The sequence below is a fragment of the Bos indicus genome, chromosome 16 (genome assembly GCF_029378745.1).
Source record: "Bos indicus isolate NIAB-ARS_2022 breed Sahiwal x Tharparkar chromosome 16, NIAB-ARS_B.indTharparkar_mat_pri_1.0, whole genome shotgun sequence".
NCBI lineage: Eukaryota > Metazoa > Chordata > Mammalia > Artiodactyla > Bovidae > Bos > Bos indicus.
The window spans coordinates 13,022,837-13,045,899 of record NC_091775.1 but is presented as its reverse complement, the minus strand read 5'-3'; the positions used below and the strand labels follow the sequence as shown (position 1 = coordinate 13,045,899).

Sequence of the window (23,063 nt, the reverse complement as noted above, 5' to 3'; positions counted from 1 at the left end):
GAACTCCTAAGGCAATTTAGGATTTTGCCATACTGAAAATATTTACCTGGTGCAAAACCAAAAAGTTGGATATGATCAAAAATTATATTTTCACTTGTTTTAAGCAAAGCTTTAAGTCATTGTATATGTATTTGAGTATACTTATATATTCCAGTATTCTTTCCTGGGAAATCCCATGGACAGAGGAGCCTGTCAGGCTACAGTCCATGGGGTTACAAAGAGTCAGATACAACTTAGCGACTGAACAACAACAAAAACATACTTATGTATACTTTAATACTTAGGTATATACAATATTGTAGGTATATTGAAAAAGCATGTCTAAAGAAAAATCAGAGTAGAACTTTTAATTTTACAAAAACATATTAAATGTTACTCATATTTTTAAAGAAATAGATAATGCTTAAAGAAATTATTAACGAATATAGATGTTAAAAGATCAAGGACTAATAATAACAGAGAGGAGACTTCGGTTCTAGCCTGATTCAGTAGTGAGTAACCATCAGCGAGCTTCTTAGCTTCTCTTCTGTGGGTTTATTGCCTATTTAATAAAATAAGAAGAATAACATATACTCTATTTGCTTTAAAGGATTGTTGTTAAAACTAGTTTCTTTGTAAGAGTTTGTGAAAGTGCTTTGAAAGCTATACTGTTACTGTATAGTTTTCACACACAGTAAGTTCAGAAATAAATCATCATATTTTCTTTTAAAGATGAACTTTAAAAGACTATTTGTTTCCCCTGTAGTGAAAATTCCTACTATTGAATTTTTCAGGTTGTCACACGAACAGAGAAAGATTCTTCTATAGTTGCTTTTTCAGATGAAATGGTACCATGTCCAGTGACTACAGATATGACCTTACAACAAGTTTTACTGGCTATGAGTCAGGTAAGAAACTATTTCATGTAGTTTACTTAACATGTATTTTATAATAACTTTGTATTGATGTCATACCTGATATTAATATATGAGAACAAATTACATCTCAGTTTTTCTTACGAGCACAAAGTAAAAAATATACTTTACAAGCTTTCTGAAAGCATATACATTGGCGCTAAACAAGATGATAACGTGTAAAATAGTATTTTTAAGTATTTAATTATTTTGGACATCTCAGTATGGGAATGAGAGCATTTAAGACCACGTTTTTATTCTGAGTTAGATCCCAGCAGGTGGAACTGATTGCTCTCTTCCAATGATCTGGGCTCAAAAGACAAATACAGCTGCTGATGTCTTCATTGTATTCACTGATAACGAGACCTTTGCTGGAAGTGTCCATCCTGCTATCGCTCTGAGGGAATATCGAAAGGTAAAGTAAATTCTAATATTCATTCTCACCCCAAACAAGATTCACTTCTAAAACAGTCAATATATTTAAAAAAAAAATAATACTGAAGGTAGTTGTGTACGTTTGTAAAAGATATACGACACTAGTTCTGGACTCAACAGTACTTGAAGTGAGGAAATACTGAGTACACATATATAATTTATTTCAACCAGTTCCAGATGTACACATTTTAATATCCTTTGCAAACAGTATTTTCAGTAATAATAAAAATTTTTTTTAAATTTAACCACAAACTTTTTAATGATTCAACATCATTTCTGAGTTTTGCTAAGAACTACATAAATGTAAAGCAAAGCTATAATATAATGTGTGCTTTAAGTGTTATGAGTATTTCTGAGTTCTCATCAGTGCTCTGCAGTTGAACTTTGTGAAATGAGGGAATTGTTCTGTATCTGCACTGTCCAGTATGGAATCTGCTAGTCAGGTGAGAATGTGGAGCCTTTGAACTGTGGCAGGTGTGACTGGAAGTAGAACTAGAACTCGATGAAGAGCAGTGGCTCTCAAAGTGTGGTTTCCCTACCTGCACCTTTTCTTAGCATCACCTGGGACCTTGTTAGAAATGCATGTTCCTGGAGCCCCTGGGAGACCTGCTGAGTCAGGAACTCTGGGGATGGGACTGTGTATTAACAATCCTTTCTGGGGATTCTCATGTGTGCTTAAGACAACAAGTGAGAGAATGGAACTCAGAATCAAGAAGCCTGGGTTCTGAGTCCTGGGTCTTTCTCTTTATACTAGCTGTGGATCCAAGTGAATTATTTAACTGATACATGTCATAATAGTATATCACTGCTGTGGTATGTACCATGTTGGTTAAAAGTACTACTTACCTTCTAGGGTTGTTACAACAATTGTTATTGTTTAGTCGCTAAGTTGTGTGATTCCTTGGACTGTCGTCCTCTAGACTCCTCTGTCCATGGGATTTTCCAGGCAAGAATACTGGAGTGGGTTGCCATTTCCTTCTCCAGAGGATCTTCCCCACCAAGGGATCGAACCCTTGTCGCCTGCATTGGCAAATGGATTCTTTACCACAGAGCCACCAGGGAAGCCCTCGTTATAACAGTTAACATTAGGTCAATTGTCTAAAGAGCTCATGGTATCTGACATAGTGCACGCTCAGTGATTGTTAGTCTTTCTCAAAAACTTAAGTATTTTAGCCTTAAATCATAGCTGCAGAGAACAAGTTATTACACTGACATTATAGTTATAACATTTATATATGTCATACATACCAATGTCATAGAACAAAACTTGATAACCCCAGGAACTGTTTTCCTTATTTGTACCCATACATACTGCCCCAGTGTATGATGTGCTGGTAAAAATGTCTGATGTCTTTGACCATTCTGACAGGTTTCATGAGTACAGAATCCCTGTGCTGCTCAGGAATGTATTTTGTGTCCATAAAATGAGTAATAACATCCAGCAGAGAAGCGGGAATTTCAGGCAGGTTGTTCACATGTTTAATTTTCTGTACTTCTAAAGATCACATTCTCTTCTGAAGTCTTCTGGCCCCAGAAGACTGACAGATTTTATGGAGGAAAAACAAATTGGCTTTGTAATGAAAAACTGTGATAGAATTTAAAATGTTTTCATTTTGGAGGTTATTTGTTTTTGCTTATTAACATACTATTTTTTTTAATGTTTTTGATCTTTTCCTACAGAATATGGATATTCCAGCTAAATTGATTGTTTGTGGAATGACATCAAATGGCTTTACCATTGCAGACCCAGATGATAGAGGCATGTTGGACATGTGTGGCTTTGATACTGGAGCTCTGGATGTGATTCGAAGTTTCACACTAGATATGATTTAACCATACGCACCAGCACAACCTAAGAGGTCCACTGCCATCAGTGATCTCGCTAAAAATACACAGCTACTTGCCAGCTAATCTTAATCCACTGAAAAAAGTCAGACAGTGGTACAGTATGTGCATAATGGAAAGGTTACCTTACCAAAAAAATAAGGAAGGGACAATAAGATGAGCCCAAAGTTCTTTCTACTAAACTAGCCTTGGGGAAATAGCTTCAGAATACACTGTAGCCCCCTCTACCTAACAGAGAACTTCTTGTTGAGACACTGTAAAATAGTCCAGCAGTTCTGCTTTGGTGAATGATCACATTTGTACTTAAAAGAAGTGAGAGCCAAAAGTGTAAGTAGTCCTATATCATGTCATTTGTTTGAGAAATGCCTTGAAGTTTTCTTAAATGTTTTCACTGGTAAAGGACAGCTTTGATAATGTCCAAATACTCTGAAATGCACTGGACCATGTACTGTGATTGATTATGAAACTCCTTGTAAATTTTTGTACCAAGGGGATAAAACAACAACCAAGACATTTGCTTATGAATGAGTTTACAAATTGCTTTTAACAGTTTTGTCCAATCACATAAATAGCAGCATTCTCAGTCAGTGAAAAGATACTCTGTTTCTGAGGGTTAATTTACATTTACAGGATTGTTTACCATTAACCAGAAACATAATGGAAACCCTTTGAGAAGAAATACTAAAGTTTGTGTCAGCTGAGGAAGTCTATTTTGGTTTGTTTTGTTTGTTTATTGCTGTGAGGGGCATGACTTGACGGTTTCCTGTGGCTTATACCAACATAGCCACATGTAGGGACACATTTTTTCATAAATGAAAACATAAGATGTTTCAAGCATTTAACTTCCCCTACTCTCAATCTGAAAAATATGACAAATAAAATCTCAACTATAACCATAATCCAGTTATACCTTAAAATATTTTACCTTACTTTATCTTACTTTAAATTGTTTAATATTGTTTTAATTACTTTTAATTACTTTTTTTAGCTAACTATAAATGGGTTTTAGATATTTCTAATTGTAAACATATTGGCACCCTCCTCTCTTTGTCTACTATTCATTTGTGGCAAAATATTCTTTTTTGATAGTATAAAAAAATAAGCAAGCTAGGTCTTTCAGGTTTGAAAGGCAATTTTTGAGTGGCATATTACCACTTACCAGTCTATAGGAAATTAAATTTTTCTTATTTGTGTATATTAAACTTCCTATTCATTATACAGTGCATTATTTTCTTGAGCAAATACCCCTTCTGTGTGAGGAGCTTTAAGCGGTTGAAATGCCAATATATTTGCTCATAATTACATCATGGTTGTCTAAGATAATGTGCACATAAAACTTTAGTTTTTATGTATTGTTCTTTAAATGTATTTAAAGATTTACTGGGGATTTTTAAAGCCTTCTCACTATGAAAAGTCAAACAATAAGTGTAAATCACAGACTTGTGTGCTTGGGGGTTAGAGATTTTATGTTAGGGGGCAGAAGGATTAAGTAATGTTAGAATTTGTATATTCTTCTGTTTGATGAGAAATTTGGGCTCTGGGAGTGACAAGAAAATGTCCCTTTCAAACTTACTTGACATGTTTATACTGGGTTTATCTGATATGTAGCCATTCCTTCAAGGCAACTGGTAGCAATTTGTAAATATTGTGATTTACCTGAAATTTTGGTCAACAAAGCTAGTGGCATCACTACCCAACACCCGCAAAATACATCGCTTCTGGTATCTTTGGTTTTTTTACCCTGTGTCAGGCATTAGATTTGAAATGGTAGCTACTTTCGATACATTAAAATATTATGCTCAGATTGAGTTTAAAGTTTAAAGAACCTAATAGAATTATGTAATCATACTTGAATTCATTACATAAACCCAAGGTTTTCTTAAATTAAAAATTATAACATGATCTAACTTTTTATTCCTAATAGAAATGTTAAGTGGAATATAATATAAATGCTTATTTACTTCGGTTAAATACTGTTTCTATATTGTATTTAGTCAGAATATTCAGGAACTAATATTAATAAATCCATCAGAGAAGTAAGATTAGCTGTGACCTTTTTGAAGTCACATAGAAAAGTCTATTAAATGTTAAGATTTGAGAAAGAAAACTACAGACCACCACACAAGGTAGCTTTATTTTCAAATCATGGAGCTTTAGAGCTGAAAATAACCTTAGAAATGTAAAAGGTAACTTTTTGACTTAGGCTAGGAACCTGAGGTCCGAGAGAGTGTGACATTGGAACCCTAGGTCTAGAAACGGCCTCCTCATTCTCATTCCAGTGTTCATTTCCCCAGAGATGGGAAGACATTTACTTACAAGAGTAAGGGATAAAATAGACTTTTATCTTTTTAGGTATTAGGAAATACTTAATGTATATACATGATTGCTTTAGGAGTAGAAAAACAGAGACATTGTGAACATGTATACTTTTGTAGTTCATAGTGACCCTCAAGCACAATTAGTATCTTAATAACCTGTGTTGCTATATAACATAGTCATATAGAAAAAATAAAAACTTTTACCTCATTATGAATAAAATATTCTCAAGTAATAAAGAAGTTTTATTTTCTGAATTACTTGTAGCATTACCGCTGATTAGGAAAATGTTGCTTTTAAAAAAACAACCCTAAGAAAAATAAACTTTATGTCCCAGAAAATACGTGAATATTTTCAGGACATAGCTGTAATTAGTAAAAACAAAAACTAATCTTATAATCCTGCCCTTTCCTTGTTAGTTGAAATTTCTAGGAGCTTCCACTTAGGAACACTGTCTTGTATTGTTTAGTTTAGTGATCATCTTATGGGAATATTGGTGAGGAAAATGCTCAATGAATGGGATGTACCATCATCTCCCTGGAGCCTCTTTCACTCTCTTACTGTGTGACTGGAGACAACCAGTTTAACCTGTGTGATTCAAGTGTGCTATCCTTAAAAAATAACATAGCTGATCCTTGGATCATAGAAGAATCAATGAATTTATATCTGTATAAAAGTCAAAATTGGGAAGAGGGCTTGCAATACAAATTAGACCTTCTTTAAAATTAAAATCTTTAATAGGGTATATATTTTGAAAAACAAAATGTTTTAGAATAACAGCTCATTAAGCTGAGTAATTTTTTAAAACACTCCTGTTCTGAATGGGAAATGTCATCATTCTCTGATAAGAGAAAGAAGTAATATATTCCAAATCTAAGATCCCATTAAAAAACAAACTCATACTCTAAATAAGAAGATGGTCTGACAAACATTTGCTTACCTTTTAAATAATAGGTAAATCTATAAATGATAGAATATCAGTTAATCAGGCTTTTTTTCTGCAAAGCAATTTAAAGTTATTTGGGAAATTTAAGACAGGATTTCTGAATAAATGTGAGGATCTGACAGTTAAGTGAGAAACATCTTTAGAAGCACAATAAAGCTACATCTAAACGATAAAGGAAAATGATTGTGATCACTTATTGGACTTATTTTAATATGACTTAAAGGCACCCACACATTTCTCAATAAGGCCCTTACAGTAAGTAATCAAAAATGAAAAATTCTAGTCTTGTCTACCATAGACCTGGGTGATTTGTTAAGGCGATAAACCCCTCTAGAGAAATGTCAGATAGCTGCAATGGAAACATGCTCAAGGGAGAATTAGGAGAAAAGGTAAGTCGAGCTAGTTAATTAGGTGTACTTACTGTATGCATTTAATCTAGTATATCCCATATACCTGCTCCCTAGTCCCTTATTTGTTGAAAGATTACTTCTATACCTTTTTTTTCTTTTAAAATTCCTTTCTTCTGACATTTTGGTTTTTTGTTTTTCTACTCCTGCTCTACCTGAGTAATAAAGTGAATGACAAGAAAGTCACCTGTATTTAGGTTTGGGATACATCTTTTGCAGATTGCCTTTTGTTCCACATAGAGTTAAGGGCACATTTTTTTTCAAATTAATAACAGGCAGGTCTCCTGGAACAATAATCAAATTGATAAATTCTCTTCCCAATCAAGTTAACTTGTATACCTTTTATATAAGCTGTACGCAGAAATTTTGTGGCCTTATGAGTAGGGTTAGTTACTCAGCCTTTGTTTGCAATTATAAGTTTACCTGGCTCTTAGAAAAAGCACTCTTTGAAAAATAAATAACTGAATACTCTCAGAAAGTAGCACATCTCAGTGCTCATATTTCCATAATTATAAAGACTACCCACAAAATCTTTGGTCTACCAAGTACTTGACTATGCTTCTATATACATGGCTTGTAATATAAAAGGTCTTATAAATAAGACTTGTATCCACATTGAACATTTTTTTACTTAGTAAGTGTTTTATTTACTTTTGAAAAATTATTATGACGTTAATTTAAAAATTAATCCTATGGTAGTATTTTTCATACAGAAAACTAATAATTAAAAAAAAGAAAACTAATAATGTAGTTAAACTTACAGTTTGAATAGAAATGATAACAAATGACACATTTTCCTAAACTCTGAAAATACCAAACTATATAGGAAATCAGTAAAAAGAAACTTAAATTTAGGAGATATGTTGCAGAATTCTATGACTGAAATTAATGTGATTATTTTCAGTGAGAATTAATTTTGTAAATATAATGAAAACATATAAAAGGTATTTCTGAGCCTAAGAAAATTTTTCCGTTTGCTTCTATTTAATTTAGTACTGCCATGTTATAGTAATTTTACAAACAGAAGTGAAAATATTCCATTTTCAAATATATTTAAGTTTTTCTGCTTTTAGAAGCTATCAGAATCTCTACATGAACAAAAGAAATAGTAAGTTAGGTACTTTTCACTTAATGAACACTTGGATTGTTAAGGGTAGTAAATGGGGTTAAAGCCTTGCTATTTTATGTATCGTTACCACATAATTGATGAACATTATATCAATACAATCATTGTATCGAAGCCTCTGTTTAAATTACTTAATAAGCTTTATTTGTAATGCAAACTGTTTAGAATCCATACACAGCCAAATCAAAGATACTATATAATTAATGAACAGTAACCAAGAAAAAATATTTTTGTTGCACTACTAAAGATGGACTGCATGTAATTTGGTATGGTGTGACTAGACATAGCTTGTAATGCATCTAAATTATATTTTCCTCCTTTTATTGTCAGCTTCTGATAATGAAGAAATTCTCCTAAGGGATGAGATATATGAAATCAGCTTTAAAAAAAATTGGCTGAGGAAGAACTGTTATAATCTAGTTATAAAATCTCCATTTTCTTTATATAAAGGCTTTGATTTCTATATTTGACCACTCAGTATTTAAACTATACAGACTAATGCCTGCATAGAATAAAATTGAAGTATATAAGAGCCTTAAAGTGAAAAAAATGAACCTTCTGACTGCCTTAAAATATGACTAGCTCTCTAACACAGGCATACATACTTTGCTTAGGGTCTGTTCATTAAGTAATGCCTTAATAGTGTCAGTATTTCTGAAGTATAGAACTTGAAGGTTCTTTTACAGCTTTCTCTTTTACATAAAGAATGGAAATTTAACAAGTTTTAAAATCTGATTGTACATTTGTTGTTTAAGCACCCATTAACAGGATAACCTAGGACACTGATGTGTTATACATACATGACTGTTAACATCAGTAATACCTTGTGATAGTTTAAGGTTTTTTATTGTTTTGTATAACAAATTATCCAAGAAGCTGGACTCTATGTAACATGATCTCCAAGGACCAAGTTGCATATTTAAACACTCTGAGTGAAAAATAAAGTTGTACAGTTCCAAAAATGATTAATTTTTTAAGGGAATTTTTCAAGACAAAAGGCAAATATTTTCCTTCAAGCCTACCAGCAATTCATTCAAAGAAGTAAATACAGTTGTAAAACAGTTGCAATAAGAAGTATCCAGGCCAGTGATGTTTAATTACATTCACATTTTTACATTCACTTTGCCTTTTAAAGCAGGAATATTTTATAAAAATGAGAGAAAACTTTAAATTGTCAAGCTGGTGCTTTAAAGTATATAAAGTCTGATTTATAACACATTCCATTTCAAAGGAAAAGGACCCTGAAGGAGGGGCGGGGGTTTCCTAGATCAGTTGATAAACTCACTGATACTCTGTTGAGTCTTCCAAGTTATCACTGTAAATAACACATCTAACAATGTAATTCTGCTGTTTTCTGATAGAAAAATGGATGAAACACTAATGTATGAAATCTGTTTCATGACAAAATAGTTTCCACCAATACTGTGAAATCTGGACTCTCCTGTCTAGCCCTGCAAAACCCATACTGGATAGATCATTTTAGACATCGAGTGCAGGTGGGCACAATGTGAACTGTTTCTAGTCACTTGTATTATTGTAGAATTTGATAGAGGTACCAAATAAACTCTATGCACATCAAGTATTTGTCTTTTTATTTCTTGACAGAAGAATTTTAAGGTTATTATTATATGCCTTGTAAGAAGCTTCTAGGTGGCACTAGTGGTAAAGAACCTGCCTGTCAGTGCAGGTTAGACATAAGATGCAGGTTCGATGGAGGATCCCCTGGAGGAGGCGCGGCAACCCACTCCAGTATTCTTGCCTGGAGAATTCCATGGGCAGAGAAGCCTGGCAGGCCGCAGTCCATAGGGCCACAGAGTGGGACATGACTGAAGTGACTTAGCATGCATGGCTTACAAGATGTAAGGCTCCTGGCCTTACATTTTATAATCTTACAGTATTTGAATATTCAATCTTATAATAGTTGAATAAAATGAAATTAAGGTTTGATCATTAATACTGGTCTTGAAATGCCTCAATGTTTATTTAAAATATGTGCTTGAGGATTCTTTTCCAATGGGTATTAATTATAGAATCAAAACTAGATTTAATAAAAATACACATTTTTTAAAGAGTTTAAAACGATTCTTTTGTGGGAAAAAAATTATTCAAAGTTGCCTTTGGGAGGAAGGAAAGGATAAATTACGAATTTGAGATTAACATATACACACTACTATATATAAAATAGTTAACTAACAAGACCTACTGTATAGCACAGGGAACTACTAAATACTGTGAAATAACCTGTAAGGGAAAAGAATCTGAAAATATATATATACACACACATATATATGTAATAGGTATTTAATCTGTAACTGAATCACGTTGCTTTATACCTGAAACTAACACAACACTGGAAAGCAACGATACTTCAATTACAAAATTTTAAAAAATAGAAAATAAAAGTTGCCTTTGGGAAAAGGTAACACCAAAACTCAACTAGGCAAATAAAAATATTTTAAGTGCCAATTTACGGAGATTTCTCTGAATTCCCATCAAACTTTAATATTAAAATTTCTAAGATCTGAGCCATAGGAATTGAAGAGAACAAGCTACATATGAATATACCCACCAAAACTTTATAAACATTCATTCGATATTAGAGTTCTACATTTAAAGATGGCAGTGAACAGCTGTATGGAGAAGGAAAGATCACAAACTCCAGTTGACCCTTGGAACGTGGGTTTGAACTGTGTAGATTTTTTTCAGTTATAAATACTGCAGTAGTAGACAGTCTGTAACTGGATGAATCTGAGGGTGCAGAGGACTGATTCTAAATTACACTTGGATTTTCAAGGTGGTATTTGGAGCCCCAATCCCTGCCTTGTTCAGGGGTCAACTGTAAATATTTCCTCACAGATGAGCAAAACTATATTTTAAACCTGAATTAGGAAACTTGCCTTTAAAAAAAATTGTTCAAATAGTATTTTTTTTTTTAGTATTAGTAAACAAAGAAACTTAAATATATTTTAAAAATCCCGTTTTTCCCAGCAGCTTTTCAGCTTCCCAATTAAATATTTTGGCAATTCATGTCTAAGTTGATTAGTGGTAAAAGTGAGGGGGGAAAAATGGCCTGTTTTTTTTTTAAAGTTTGTCTTTCAGATATTAACATTAAAAATCAAAGACCAAAAAAAAAAGATCATACTTTTTCTTAAACAGATCACCATTTTCTTTCTAACCTATGATTCTGGAAAGAAAGTTCAGCTGCCAAAACCTAGTTTTGCCTTAGATTTATATTAAGACTTTTATCCAGCTGTAATTTACCGTGTTATGGACTGAATGTGTCTCCCCAAAATTTATGTTGAAACCCTCATTCCCAGTAACAATTATGCTTTTTTCTACTGAAAACTTATGTCCCCCCATCCAAATGTCTTTCTGTTAATCCTCCACTTGGTAACAAGTCCCTGCATAATCAGACTAAAGTTCTTGGTCGTCTGGGACTGGCATGTCACCTGGGCAGCTGCTTAGTCCCACAGGACTGTCCCTTACAGCACTCACTTCAGATGCCTGTCTGTCCAGGTTGTCACCTATTACCTGCTCCTTCAGTTTTAAATATCTTTTTTACTGAAGAACTGGCAAATAAGATGTTTCCACAGTGATTTATTGTTCATTATTTTTACAACCTTTTCATGAAGATAATTCATATATTTAAAACACCTTCAAATATTTAAAAGGCATTATCAGGCAATATCATTCTAAATATATAGTGACATATGACTAGCAAAGTTATATGCACTTACATCACTAAAGTTCTTCCCTCTTACTGTTTTTTAAATGACACTGGTGAACCAGTGGAAGCAATTTCCCTTCTTTGTGAAGCCTATGAGTGTCAGTTGCACCTCCAATAAAAGTTCCATTGACAAATATTCGTGGTACCTGTTGGATAAACAAAAGTTTAGATAGCACCCTGGGTGTCAGAAGTATAAAGCCATTCACAGGATCCTAATACATGCTACTCTGGGTGCTTTTATGGGCAAAGCACCATATAAAAGCTCTTTGATAATTACCTATTTCAACTCTCCAACCCTTTAGATGGGGCTTCCCTGGTTAGCTCAGTGGTAAAGAATCCATCTGCCGATACAGGAGACAGGCTCAATTCCTGGGTCGGGAAGATCCCCTGGAGAAGGAAATGGCAACCCACTCCAGTATTCTTGCCTGGAAAATCCTGGCCACAGCCCATGGGCTCACAAAGAAGTCAGACAGCGTCTGAACAACCGCCTTTCAGGTGGGTACTATTTTTTAGTCTTATTTTGGAGGCAAAGGAGGCACAGGAACTTGCCCAAGATCATAAAGTAAGTGACAGAACTGGGGTTTAAACCCAGGACAAACTGACTCTCAATCCCTTTCTCCTCATCGCTTTGACATATAAAAGGCAAAATAAAGCAATTAGCAATCTCTAATGATTAATAATGTTTAAGTGGTTCTTTCTTACCATTGTTTACTAAAGGGGAAGAGTACATTATCAACTCCTTAACAGGCACATATAAATAGGAAGGAAAATGGCACATATAAACAGGAAGGAAAAATAATGTTGCCATTATTTTTCTTTTTTGTTCCTTTGGTTTTGTTTTATTTATTTTTTTTTTTTGCCACACCATGCAGCATGCAGGATCTTAATTCTGCCTGGCCAGGGACTGAGCCCCCTACAGTGGAAGCTCAGAGTCCTGACCACTGGACAACCATGGAATTTCCTCTATTTTTTCCATAACGCATATTATGGGAAAATCCTCAGATTTCAAGAATCTAAAAACATGGAGCCCAAAAGCACTGTTATTAGTACAGAAAATGAAGCACCCTTGATCTGCACTGTTCAAGTGAGGAAAGAAGAATTCTTTCATCTTGAAAAAGTCCCAGGAGGATGTCAACCATTTATAGACCACCACTCATTAAAAAAAAAAAAAAAAACCACCACTCATGCCAACACCATCACCCCACCCATTTCACACACTCACACACACACGGTAAAAATTTTTAAAAAATAGAACTCTGTTGTTTCCTGGTCTATGAATCTGTTCCAAGATCCGCCATTTCTTTATCAGTTCAGGTTCTGAGAGTGTCTGGCTCACTTTTCCCTACACAAGGACACAGGCCCAAGGTGACCCAGCTCACCACCCACTTGGGCAAAGCACCACGGGGAACGGACTCACGGTTCTTTCACCAGTCATTTTGTGAAGAGCATCTTGAAACTGACTTCCATATTCAAGCATGTCCAGTTCCACCACTTTATAGTTAACATTCATGTCATGGAAAAGGTTTTTTGCCATCGTACAGTAAGAACAGGATGTCTTGGAGAAAATCACCACACAATTATTAGAAATGGTCTCCTGCAGTAAAACAAAAAGATCAATTTAACTCTAGACATTACCTCTCAGAAAGGAATCATGATACAGGAGATACATGATATAGTAGGAAGGGTATGGATTTTGGAGCCTCACAATTTAGGGCTCAGACTCAGCCTATGTCATCTAATTCTCATTTGTAGACTGAGGACAAAGGAACATTATTAGGGAAAAGGGATGTGATGGGTACAAAGTGTTGGCACAGAGTAATAACGCAGATAATCACAGCCAATTCAGAGACAGCAGACACTTCTGTGTGCCAACACGATCCTCAACACTTTACCTTCACTAGTTCACTTAAACCTCACTATAGTCCTGAGATGTGGGGAGCGAGCTCCGCCCGTGGCAAAGGTCATGAGGAAGGAGGCTTGGCATACGCAAAGGCGGGATCAAGCCTCAGGAGTCTCCCTGGAAATTCTTGAGCATCTACCCCCAAAACCAGAGTCTGCCTACTTTCTGCTTTGTGCTTTCACCTACACCTCTGACTTTACGGGGGGCTGTCCCCCACTACCTCTCTGAAAAAAGAGTTAGCTTACAGTTCCAGTTAATAATTCCTGGGTGTGACAGTGTTTAACCTACAAACTCCTTTGGAAAGCCTCTAGCCTGCCTGAATAGGTTTTTCCGGCCACATGTGATTGTTCAGAGCCTCGCAACTGTGAGAGGTAGGAGATGTTCTAAACTGTCTAAACACAGATTCCTTTGAGTAGTTAAAAGATTGATTAGAAATTGTATTGGTGAAGGGTTTTTCACTTATTGGGCCAATGTTTGCTGCTAAGTCTCCATACTCCTTACCTACTGTGTCCTTGGCAGTGTATTGACTGATATAATGGGTGTATAGAAATGTAAGTAGTAGCCTCAATGTTTGTAACCTTGGACCCTTGAGTTAATTCTTTTCTTGATTGAGCCCACCTCACCTTTGCCCTATAGGAATGCAGCTTTGTCCAATGCTTTTTTGGAGGCTGGTGCCTGACTTTGGAATAATCACCTTTAGAGAAAGATAAGTTTCTTAAAATGTTAACAGGCCTCCTGGCCAGAAGCTGATGTAATTCACCTGAACTTTTGCATATGATAAGTTTGAAAGCCTGGCTTTGATTAGGACCAGGAACTGCTGTCCTTGCATGACTCCACCCCTTCCCCCATTATCCTCTATGCACAACGTAAGGTATAAAAACTACTTTGGAAAATAAAGTGCGGGCCTTGTTCACTGAAACTTGGTCTCCCCATGTTGCTGTCTCTCCCAAATTCTGGCTGAGTCTCCATCTGGAGCGCGGAACCCACCATGCTTACTAATTATGCCTGGGCTTCTAAGATCCGACGGGGGAGGCCTCAGTGTCTCCTCTCCTTCGAGAGAACAGAAGGACACCTGCAGCCTACGTAAGTGGTGCAAACTTCTTGTCTTGAAGTTTTATTGGTCTCCCGCGTAAACCAAGCTACTCAGCCTCTTTTCTCCGCTGAATTTTCCTGCTGAGCTATCCTCATTTTATTACTCTTTATATCTTTGATAAAATATTTAAATAAATAGGTCGCCGACGCCGTCCCCGCTTCGAATACCCTGGATCAGCCGGGGCTGGTCCCCGGCACTGAGATAGGTCTTTATCATCGCCTCCACTTCATACATGATGAAACTGAGGCAGAGAGGAGGGTAAATAACTTACCCCTGGTCCTCAGTTCATAAGTGGGTGAGCTGGGATTTGAACCCTCGCAAGTCTGAGTCCACAGCCCAGGTACTTAATCTCCTGTCATACTACGTCTCGAATATTCAGAAGGTGTTCAGGAGTTAACTCCTTACTTAACTGTCTTTTAAAAAAATTTTTTTTTTTTTTTTTACCATCTTAACCATTCTTTGATTTTTTTTTTTTTTTTCTGGCTGAACCACACAGCTTATGGGGTCTTAGCTCCCCAACCAGGATTGAACCCATGTCCCTGGCAGTGGAAGCCTGAAGTCCTAACCACTGGACCACTGGAGAATTCCCTTCTTTGCTTTTTTTTTTTTTACTTTGAAATATAACTGACTTACATTATTATATTAGTTTCAGATGTATAGCATGGTAATTTGGTATTTTTATATTTTACAAAATGATCGACCCACTTCCTTAATGTTCAATGGTGAAAAATGACGTATACATGCATGCTCAGTCGCTTCAGTTATGTCTGACTCTTTGCAAACCTTTGGACTGTAACCTGCCAGGCTGCTCTGTCCGTGGGATACTAGAGTGGGTTGCCATGCCCTTCTCCAGGGGATCTTCCTGACCCAGGGATCAAACCCATGTCTCTTACATTTCCTGCACTGGCAAGCAGGTTTTTACCACTAGTGACACCTGAAGCCCCAATGATGTATGAATTCTCTTCAAAATGTAAGGCTTTCAAGGATCCAGGTATAAACAGTAGTTTTTCCCTTCAACTTCCACTCCTTCCTTTTATATCTTTATAGTAAAAAAAACAACTGTCATCACTGTTTTGAAAAGATATTCCCCAGCATTCATTGTTCCTGGAAAAGCTACTTCCAGAGATGCTGACTCAGTGGGTTTGAGGCAGAGGTCAGAAACTATTTCTGAAAAACATTCCCGACAATTCTAACATCAGCCTGGAAGCTATATTAGCCTTGGAAGCTATCCTGCCTGCCTTTGTCACAAAGACCCCGAGGCTTCGCTGTGCATCTGTGTCACAACTTCACGGATGAGGTCTGTTGAGCTCTGTGCATGTCAATGCCCAGGTCCTTTGGGAATTTCTGAATGGACAGATCTAGCACCCAAGCATCTGCTAGGTTGTCCTAGTGCGAGTCATAAGCAGCACCTTCAAGATGAAGGTCAAAAATCAGAGAGTAGGACAAAGTGGTTCAGAAGTTACATCTACCCTCGGGGGTCAGAAGGGTTCCAAGTCAGTGTCTGTTCAGTTGTTCAGTCACTAAGTCATGTTCAACTCTTCCGACCCCATGGACTGCAGCACACCAGGTGTCCCTTTCCTTCACTATTTCCCAGAGTTGGCTCAAATTCATCTCCACTGAGTTGGTGATGCCATCCAACCATCTCATCCTCTGTCATCCCCTTCTCTCCTGCCCTCAATCTTTCCCAGCATCAAGGTCTTTTCTAATGAGTCGGCTCTTCACATCAGGTGGTCAAAGTATGGGAGCTTCAGCTTCAGCATCAGCCCTTCCAATGAATATTCAGGGTTGATTTCCTTTAGGACTGACTGGTTGGATCTCCTAGCTGTCCAAGGGACTCTCAAGAGTCTATGTGTCTGCAAATCTATTTCCATGCTTCTCTTCTGCTCACTCTCAATATTTACTACAAAAGTCTATCTCAGGGAGAGCTAGACAGGCCAGAGATGTACTACTGAATCCATTTTACATGTAAGAAAACTGAGGTTGAGGAGTTCACAGCACTGGGTGGGATTCAACCCACCCTGTCCCAAAACCAAGGCCAGTGCTCCTTCCTCACTGTGCTGCCTCAGGTTAGAGACACACTGAGACCATAAATTTAGAGAGAGAGGAGCACCCTGGTGGCTGAAACATAGTAAAGTGAAAGTCATTCAGTTGCATGTGACTCTTTGAGACCCCATGGACTGTAGCCCACCAGGCTCCACTGTCCATGGGATTCTCCATGCAAGAATACTGGAGTGGGTAGCCATTCCCTTCTCCAAAGGATCTTCCTGACCCAGGAATTGAACCTAGGTCTCCTGCATCATAGGCAGATTCTTTACCATCTGAGCCACCAGGGAAGCCCTGACAAATAGTGATGTAGAGATTCCTCGGTGATCAATGCAAAGAAATAGAGGAAAACAACAGAATGGGAAAGACTAGAGATCTCTTCAAGAAAATTAGAGATACCAAGGGAACGTTTCATGCAAAGATGGGCACAATAAAGGACAGAAATGGTATGGACCTAACAGAAGCAGAAGATATTAAGAAGAGGTGGCAAGAATACACAGAACTATACAAAAAAGATCTTCATGACCCAGATTACCACAATGGTGTGATGACTCACCTAGAGCCAGACATCCTAGAATGCAAAGTCAAGTGGGCCTTAGGAAGCATCACTACGAACAAAGCTAGTGGAGGTGATGGAATTCCAGTTGAGCTATTTCAAATCCTATAAGATGATGCTGTGGAAGTGCTGCACTCAATATGTCAGCAAATTTGGAAAACTCGGCAGTGGCCATAGGACTGGAAAAGGTCACTTTTCATTCCAATCCCAAAGAAAGGCAATGCCAAAGAATGCTCAAACTACCACACAATTGCACTCATCTCACATGCTAGCAAAGTAATGCTCAAATTCTCCAAGCCAGGCTTCAACAGTATGTGAACTGTGAACTTCCTGATGTTCAAGATGGATTTAGAAAAGTCAGAGGAACCAGATATCAAATTGCCAACATCTGTTGGATCATAGAAAAAGCAGAGATCCAGAAAAACATCAACTTCTGCTTTATTGACTCCACCAAAGCCTTTGACTGTGTGGGTCACAACAAACTGTGGAAAATTCTTCAAGAGATGGGAATACCAGACCACCTGACCTGACTCTTGAGATATCTGTATGCAGGTCAAGAAGGAACAGTTAGAACTAGACATGAAACAACAGACTGGTTCCAAATAGGAAAAGGAGTACGTCAAGGCTATATATTGTCACCCTGCTTATCTAATTTATATGCAGAGTACATCATGAGAAACACTGGGCTGGATGAAGCACAAGCTGGAATCAAGATTGTCGGGAGAAATATCAATAACCTCAGATATGCAGATGACACCACCCTTATGGCAAAAGTGTAAAAGATCTAAAGAACCTCTTGATGAAAGTGAAAGAGGAGGGTGAAAAAGTTGGCTTAAAACTCAACATTCAGAAAACTAAGATCATGGTATCTGGTCTCATCACTTCATGGCAAATAGATGGGGAAACAATGGAAACAGTGTGAGACCTTATTTTTGGGGGCTCCAAAATCACTGCAGATGGTGACTGCAGCCATGAAATTAAAAGATGCTTACTCCTCGGAAGAAAAGTTATGACTAACCTAGATAGCATATTAAAAAGCAGAGACATTACTTTGTCAACAAAGGTCCATCTAGTCAACACTATGATTTTTCCAGTAGTCATATATGGATGTGAGAGTTGGACAATAAAGAAAGCTGAGCACCGAAGAATGGATGCTTTTGAACTGTGGTGTTGGAGAAGACTCTTGAGAGTCCCTTGGACTGCAAGGAGATCTACCCAGTCTATCCTAAAGGAAATCAGTCCTAAATATTCATTGGAAGGACTGATGCTGAAGCTGAAACTCCAGTACTTTGGCCAGCTGATTCAAAGAACTGACTCATTTGAAAAGACCCTGATGCTGGGAAAGATTGAAGGCTGGGAAAGGGAGAAGGGGACGACAGAGGATGAGATGGCTGGATGGCATCACCGACTCAATGGACATGAGTTTGAGCAAACTCTGGGAGTTGGTTATGGACAGGGAGGCCTGGCATGCTGCAATCCATGAAGTTGCAAAGAGTCGGACACAGCTGAGCAACTGAACTGAGAGATTGCAAACTGAGCAGAAACTCAGGATGACAGTGTCACAGTTTCTTGAACCTTCCTTCTTACATTTTCTCAACCCTGTCCTTGCTAAATATTTCATGGTTTCATATTCTTTTCGTTTGTTTGTTTTTGGCCAAATTGTGAGGCCAAATTCCATGACCAGAGGTTGAACCTATGCCCCCTGCAGTGGAAGCATGGAATCTTAACCACCAAACTGCCAGGGAAGTTCCTCATGGTTTCCTATTCTTATTTTAAAGAAGCAATCCCTCACAACAGGTCTCCAACATTATTGTTATATTCAGCAGCTGTGAGTCAATACTTTTGTAGTCAAATAAACTAAAGGCAGAAATGTTTGTGTGTAGTGGTGTTTGGTGGTGAGGAACAGAGAAATACGTATGTCCTGTAGGCTGCTGCTGCTGCTACTAAGTCACTTTCAGTCTCGTCCGACTTTGCGATCCCATAGACGGCAGCCCATCAGGCTCCCCGGTCCCTGGGATTCTCCAGGCAAGAACACTGGAGTGGGTTGCCATTTCCTTCTCCAATGCATGAAAGTGAAAAGTGAAAGGGAAGTGGCTCAGTCGTGTCCAACTCTTAGCGACACCATGGACTGCAGCCTACCAGGCTCCTCCGTCCATGGGATTTTCCAGGCAAGAGTGCTGGAGTGGGGTGCCACTGCCTTCTCCAATATCCTGTAGGCTATAAGGGTAGAAAAACATATACACAAGAGGAATTTTCTGAGGCAGATTTAACTAGGCTTTGCAGTTCAAGCAAGAGAAAGACAAGAAAACACAGCAGTGCACAGTATCCTTGAGAGGACTGGTCATAGAGTAACTACTGCAAACTAGGTTCTATGTTTTAGAAAAACAGCTTCTCGGGGCAGAAATGAACAGTATGCCTGGCTAAGGCACCCTGACTGGTAACAACAGGAAACCTGAGGTGGGGGAGACGGAAAGAGCAGTCAACCTCATAGACCCAATTTAGAGGAGCGAAGGCACTATTAAGAATAAATCTCATAGGGACTTCCCTGGCAGTTCAGTGGTTAGGATTCTGTGCTTCCACTGCAGAGGGCACACTTTCGATCCCAGGTCGGGGAACTAAAATCCCACAAGCAATTTGGCACGGCCAAAAAAAGAATAAATCTCATAAATTCTGACTAAGAAAATGATCCAGAACTTCTTTGTATCATGCATGATTTTGATAGCAGATTTAAAAATATATTAACTTAGTAATTAATTTACTAGACTATGTCAAGTTTAGATAAGCATATTAAATATGTACGACAATTCTATTTCCACCAAGGAAAGTTTTTTCCCACATGTCCCCCATCACTCACTTGGATCTGATTCACGGGAGCAGTTGCTGCATTTCCCAAAGATGATGATGTGCTGTTCCCCATCCTAAAATGAATTTTAAAGAGCAGTGCAGTTAAACATTAAGGACAATATATCAGATAAGATCCATTCAGAGCAACCCAATATGCAAATATATATCCAAACATATGAAAGAGAAAAGTTTTACTTGCTATCAGTACAAAATAGCATTGTCAAAGTATTTGTTTACTAATATCACAAAGGCCTGTGTCCTTTACTATCTAGCTTTCAGGAAAGAAAATTGAGGTTAAGGGATGAAGGTGTGGACCTAAGTAGGAGCTTAGGTGGAACAACACATCAATCAACTAAGAGAACACATCCTTTTCATCTCAGTTCCAACACTTAATTAGTATTCCCAAAGCATCTACTATTTGCATCTACTCTGGAAGCAGGAATTCTAGTAGAACTTTCCTAAGACCATATTTCCTTATGTACTAAGAGGAGGTGGAAGGTGTATTCTGAAACATCACCTTCCCTGCCAAAGAAAAGAGAAAGCTACTGGAAGGCACTTTTCTCCAATTTCAGTCAAGAAAGTAAGTTGTAAAAAAAAAAAAAAAGTAAGTTGTTCAATACACGTTTCTCTTCTCCATTAATGAAGTAGCTACTAGCCATGCCACGTTTATGGAACACCTACTATGTGCTAAGCAGGCAAAGGGCTGAAATGCCGCAGGGATAGTATCACTGTAAAAACACCACTGAACCTCCAGGACTTGTCAAATAGTTACACTATGTGATTGGCACCTTCTGGAGGGGGTTTCTAGTTTAGCAGAGGTTAATCAAGGGGCTCCTCGAGTCTTGCAAAAGTGGCAGAAGTTAACAGATTGAGGAGTTAGGAATAACGTCCCAGACAGAGGGATGGATGTACAGATAGGCGAGCTGGTAAGACAGCCCTGACTGGCCTCGCGGGAGAAGGCGGTCTCGCAACGCAGGCCTCGGGGCCGCGGGTATTCACCGACCTCGCTCGAGCCAGAGGCGACACCGTCCTATCTCGAAGACCTGGCCATTTGGTAGAAAGCGCCACTTCCACTTCCTGTCGCAGGAGCCAGATTTAGCAAATGAGAATAAAGATCGCTCGGTTAAATTAGAATTTCAGATAAACAGCGAATAACTGTTTAGCCTACGTATGTTCCGTTCAATATCTGGAATATACTTAAACCAAACCATTATTCGCTGTTTATTTGAAATACTAATTTATTAGGGCATCTTGTATTGTATCTACTAACCGAGGAGGAGGGGAGGTTCAAGCCAGCAAGACTTAGGCTTGTGCAATCTGAAGATCACGTGGTCCCGAAATCGCCAAGAACACTTAAGGCACCTTCTCTCCTGGTCCCTTCCCGGCCTCCCGCCCTCCGAGGCGCCTCAGCGGTTCGATCGACTCGGGGCGTACCGGGCGCCCGGGAAGAAGCCGCCCCAGCCTACCGCTAGGTCCGGACCCCCGCGAGGCCGCACAGCCACGCCCAGCTCGTGCTGCTCTCAGAGCCGCTTACCCGGAGCCCGAAATTCCCGCTGGTCCCTCAAGCCGGCCGGCTGAGCTGCTCCTGACCGGGATGAGCCGAGTCCCCACCAGCGCTGCGCGGCGCCAGTACATGGTCTTAGTGCGGGGCCGCAGCGAGCAGACGGGCCAGCAACCGCGGCCCGGGAGATCCCGACCCTGCCCTCCGGCTCCGCCCTACCCGGCTGCCCACGCCCCGCCGCCACGCCCCCGCCACGCCCCCTCTCCGCCCGTGGCCCCGCCCCGCCGGCCTGCTCCTCCTCCAACCGCGGTCCCGCCCGCCTGGCTGCCACTCCTCCACAGGCGGCCCCGCCTCCACCCTCGGAATTCGCCTCTTCACTTGGTTCCGCCCCCTTCCTCCCAGCCCCGCCTCTGTCTTCCGGCCCTGACCCGCCCGCGGCCCGCTCCCTGCAGTTAGCCCCGCCTCCACCCGCCGATCCCGCCTCCTCACCCGGTTCCGCCCCCTTCTTCCCAGCCCCGCCTCTGTCTTCCGGCCCCGCCTCCGCCTTGCCCTCGAAGAGCCCGCCTCCGCCCGCCGGCCGGGCCCCCGCTAGCCGGTCACGCCCCCTCCGGGCTGCCCTTGAGGCGCCGGTCTATTCTCCGCGGCCGCCGGGTCTTTCTCCCCCTGGGAGCCCGGGTGCTAGGTCTCGGCCTGTCCCGCCCACTAGGGGGCCGCTGTCGGAGTCCCAGCTGATGCCTCACCTGCCCGTGTCCAGGGTTCATCCAGGTCCCGCCCCTATGCTTTTTCGGATCGTGAACGCTCATAAAGGCTTACAGACACGTGCAGGCACTCCTGGGCACTGTGGCCAACCTTCTGACGAAACGGAAAACAAAAACAATGAGTGTCGGACACGGAATCAAAATGCCTGGGATGTTTACATAGGGTGGTAGCGTCAGCGCAACTTCCTGTCGTACTGGTCTTTCTGTTGATGAAATCAGAGCCTAAAGATGTCATCTCAAAATTAGGCCACTGATTGAGAGCTCATATAAATCAGGAATATTGGATTTTAGAAGAAAGTGATCCAATGTAGAACGTGCATTCCAAAGAAAACAAAATTGTATTTTGAACATAAAATTAGAAAATAAAACTTAAAGAAACCCACGAGTGTTCACTCTGGCTTTGAGAGCTGTTAATGACAGGATTGTGTCATTGAGTCATGGTAATAATAGCCCTTTATGCATAGCTAGGTAAAAAAGAGGCGTGTCGTCCTTTATTACTGACATTGAAGTCTATTTAAGGTCAAAGGTCAAATAGTGTGTCTAAAATTCTAGGCAGTTGGTTAGAACACTCCAGACCTTTTTTTCATGGTTCATTCTCAATTAGCTAAATTTAAGATTCATGCTACCAAGTTTCAGAATGAGAACTTCTGTTTCTAATAGTTCTTTTCCTACT

The 23,063-nt window shown here is 39.1% G+C and overlaps 2 protein-coding genes across 8 annotated transcripts in view; one reads left to right on the top strand and one right to left on the bottom strand.

Annotated features, from left to right (window-relative positions):
- Positions 1-9,547, top strand: part of RO60 (Ro60, Y RNA binding protein) — a 31,266-nt gene extending 21,719 nt beyond the window's left edge. The window contains exons 7-9 of the mRNA XM_019976276.2: positions 774-887; positions 1,162-1,308; positions 3,009-9,547. Of these exons, the coding sequence (XP_019831835.1) occupies positions 774-887; positions 1,162-1,308; positions 3,009-3,161 (414 nt within the window). The 3' untranslated portion in view covers positions 3,162-9,547. The remainder of the gene's footprint in view (positions 1-773; positions 888-1,161; positions 1,309-3,008) is intronic.
- GLRX2 (glutaredoxin 2) lies at positions 333-22,513 on the bottom strand. Of its 7 annotated transcripts, none has more exons than XM_070767917.1 (5): positions 21,666-21,853; positions 20,142-20,205; positions 13,113-13,289; positions 11,706-11,841; positions 333-541 (listed from the first exon to the last, which is right to left on the bottom strand). In XM_070767917.1, exons 1-4 carry the CDS (start codon positions 21,764-21,766, stop codon positions 11,710-11,712), a joined length of 474 nt encoding a protein of 157 aa, XP_070624018.1. In that variant the 5' UTR covers positions 21,767-21,853; the 3' UTR covers positions 333-541; positions 11,706-11,709. The 7 variants fall into 7 exon arrangements, with proteins under 7 accessions (XP_070624018.1, XP_019831837.2, XP_019831838.1 ...); XM_019976278.2 differs by lacking the exon at positions 333-541 and adding an exon at positions 1,079-1,290; XM_070767918.1 differs by lacking the exon at positions 333-541 and adding an exon at positions 11,973-12,082 and having other exon boundaries at positions 21,666-21,854.
- Positions 22,514-23,063: the final 550 nt, after the last annotated feature.

Coding starts and splice junctions, on each gene's coding strand:
- GLRX2 (XM_070767917.1), bottom strand. CDS start 21,766: ATGTACTGGCGCCGCGCAGCGCTGGTGGGGACTCGGCTCATCCCGGTC. Junction 13,290..20,141: donor CTCCCGTGAATCAGATCCAA/GTGAGTGATGGG, acceptor GTTTTACTGCAG/GAGACCATTTCTAATAATTG. Junction 11,842..13,112: donor AAATGACTGGTGAAAGAACC/GTGAGTCCGTTC, acceptor TTTATCCAACAG/GTACCACGAATATTTGTCAA.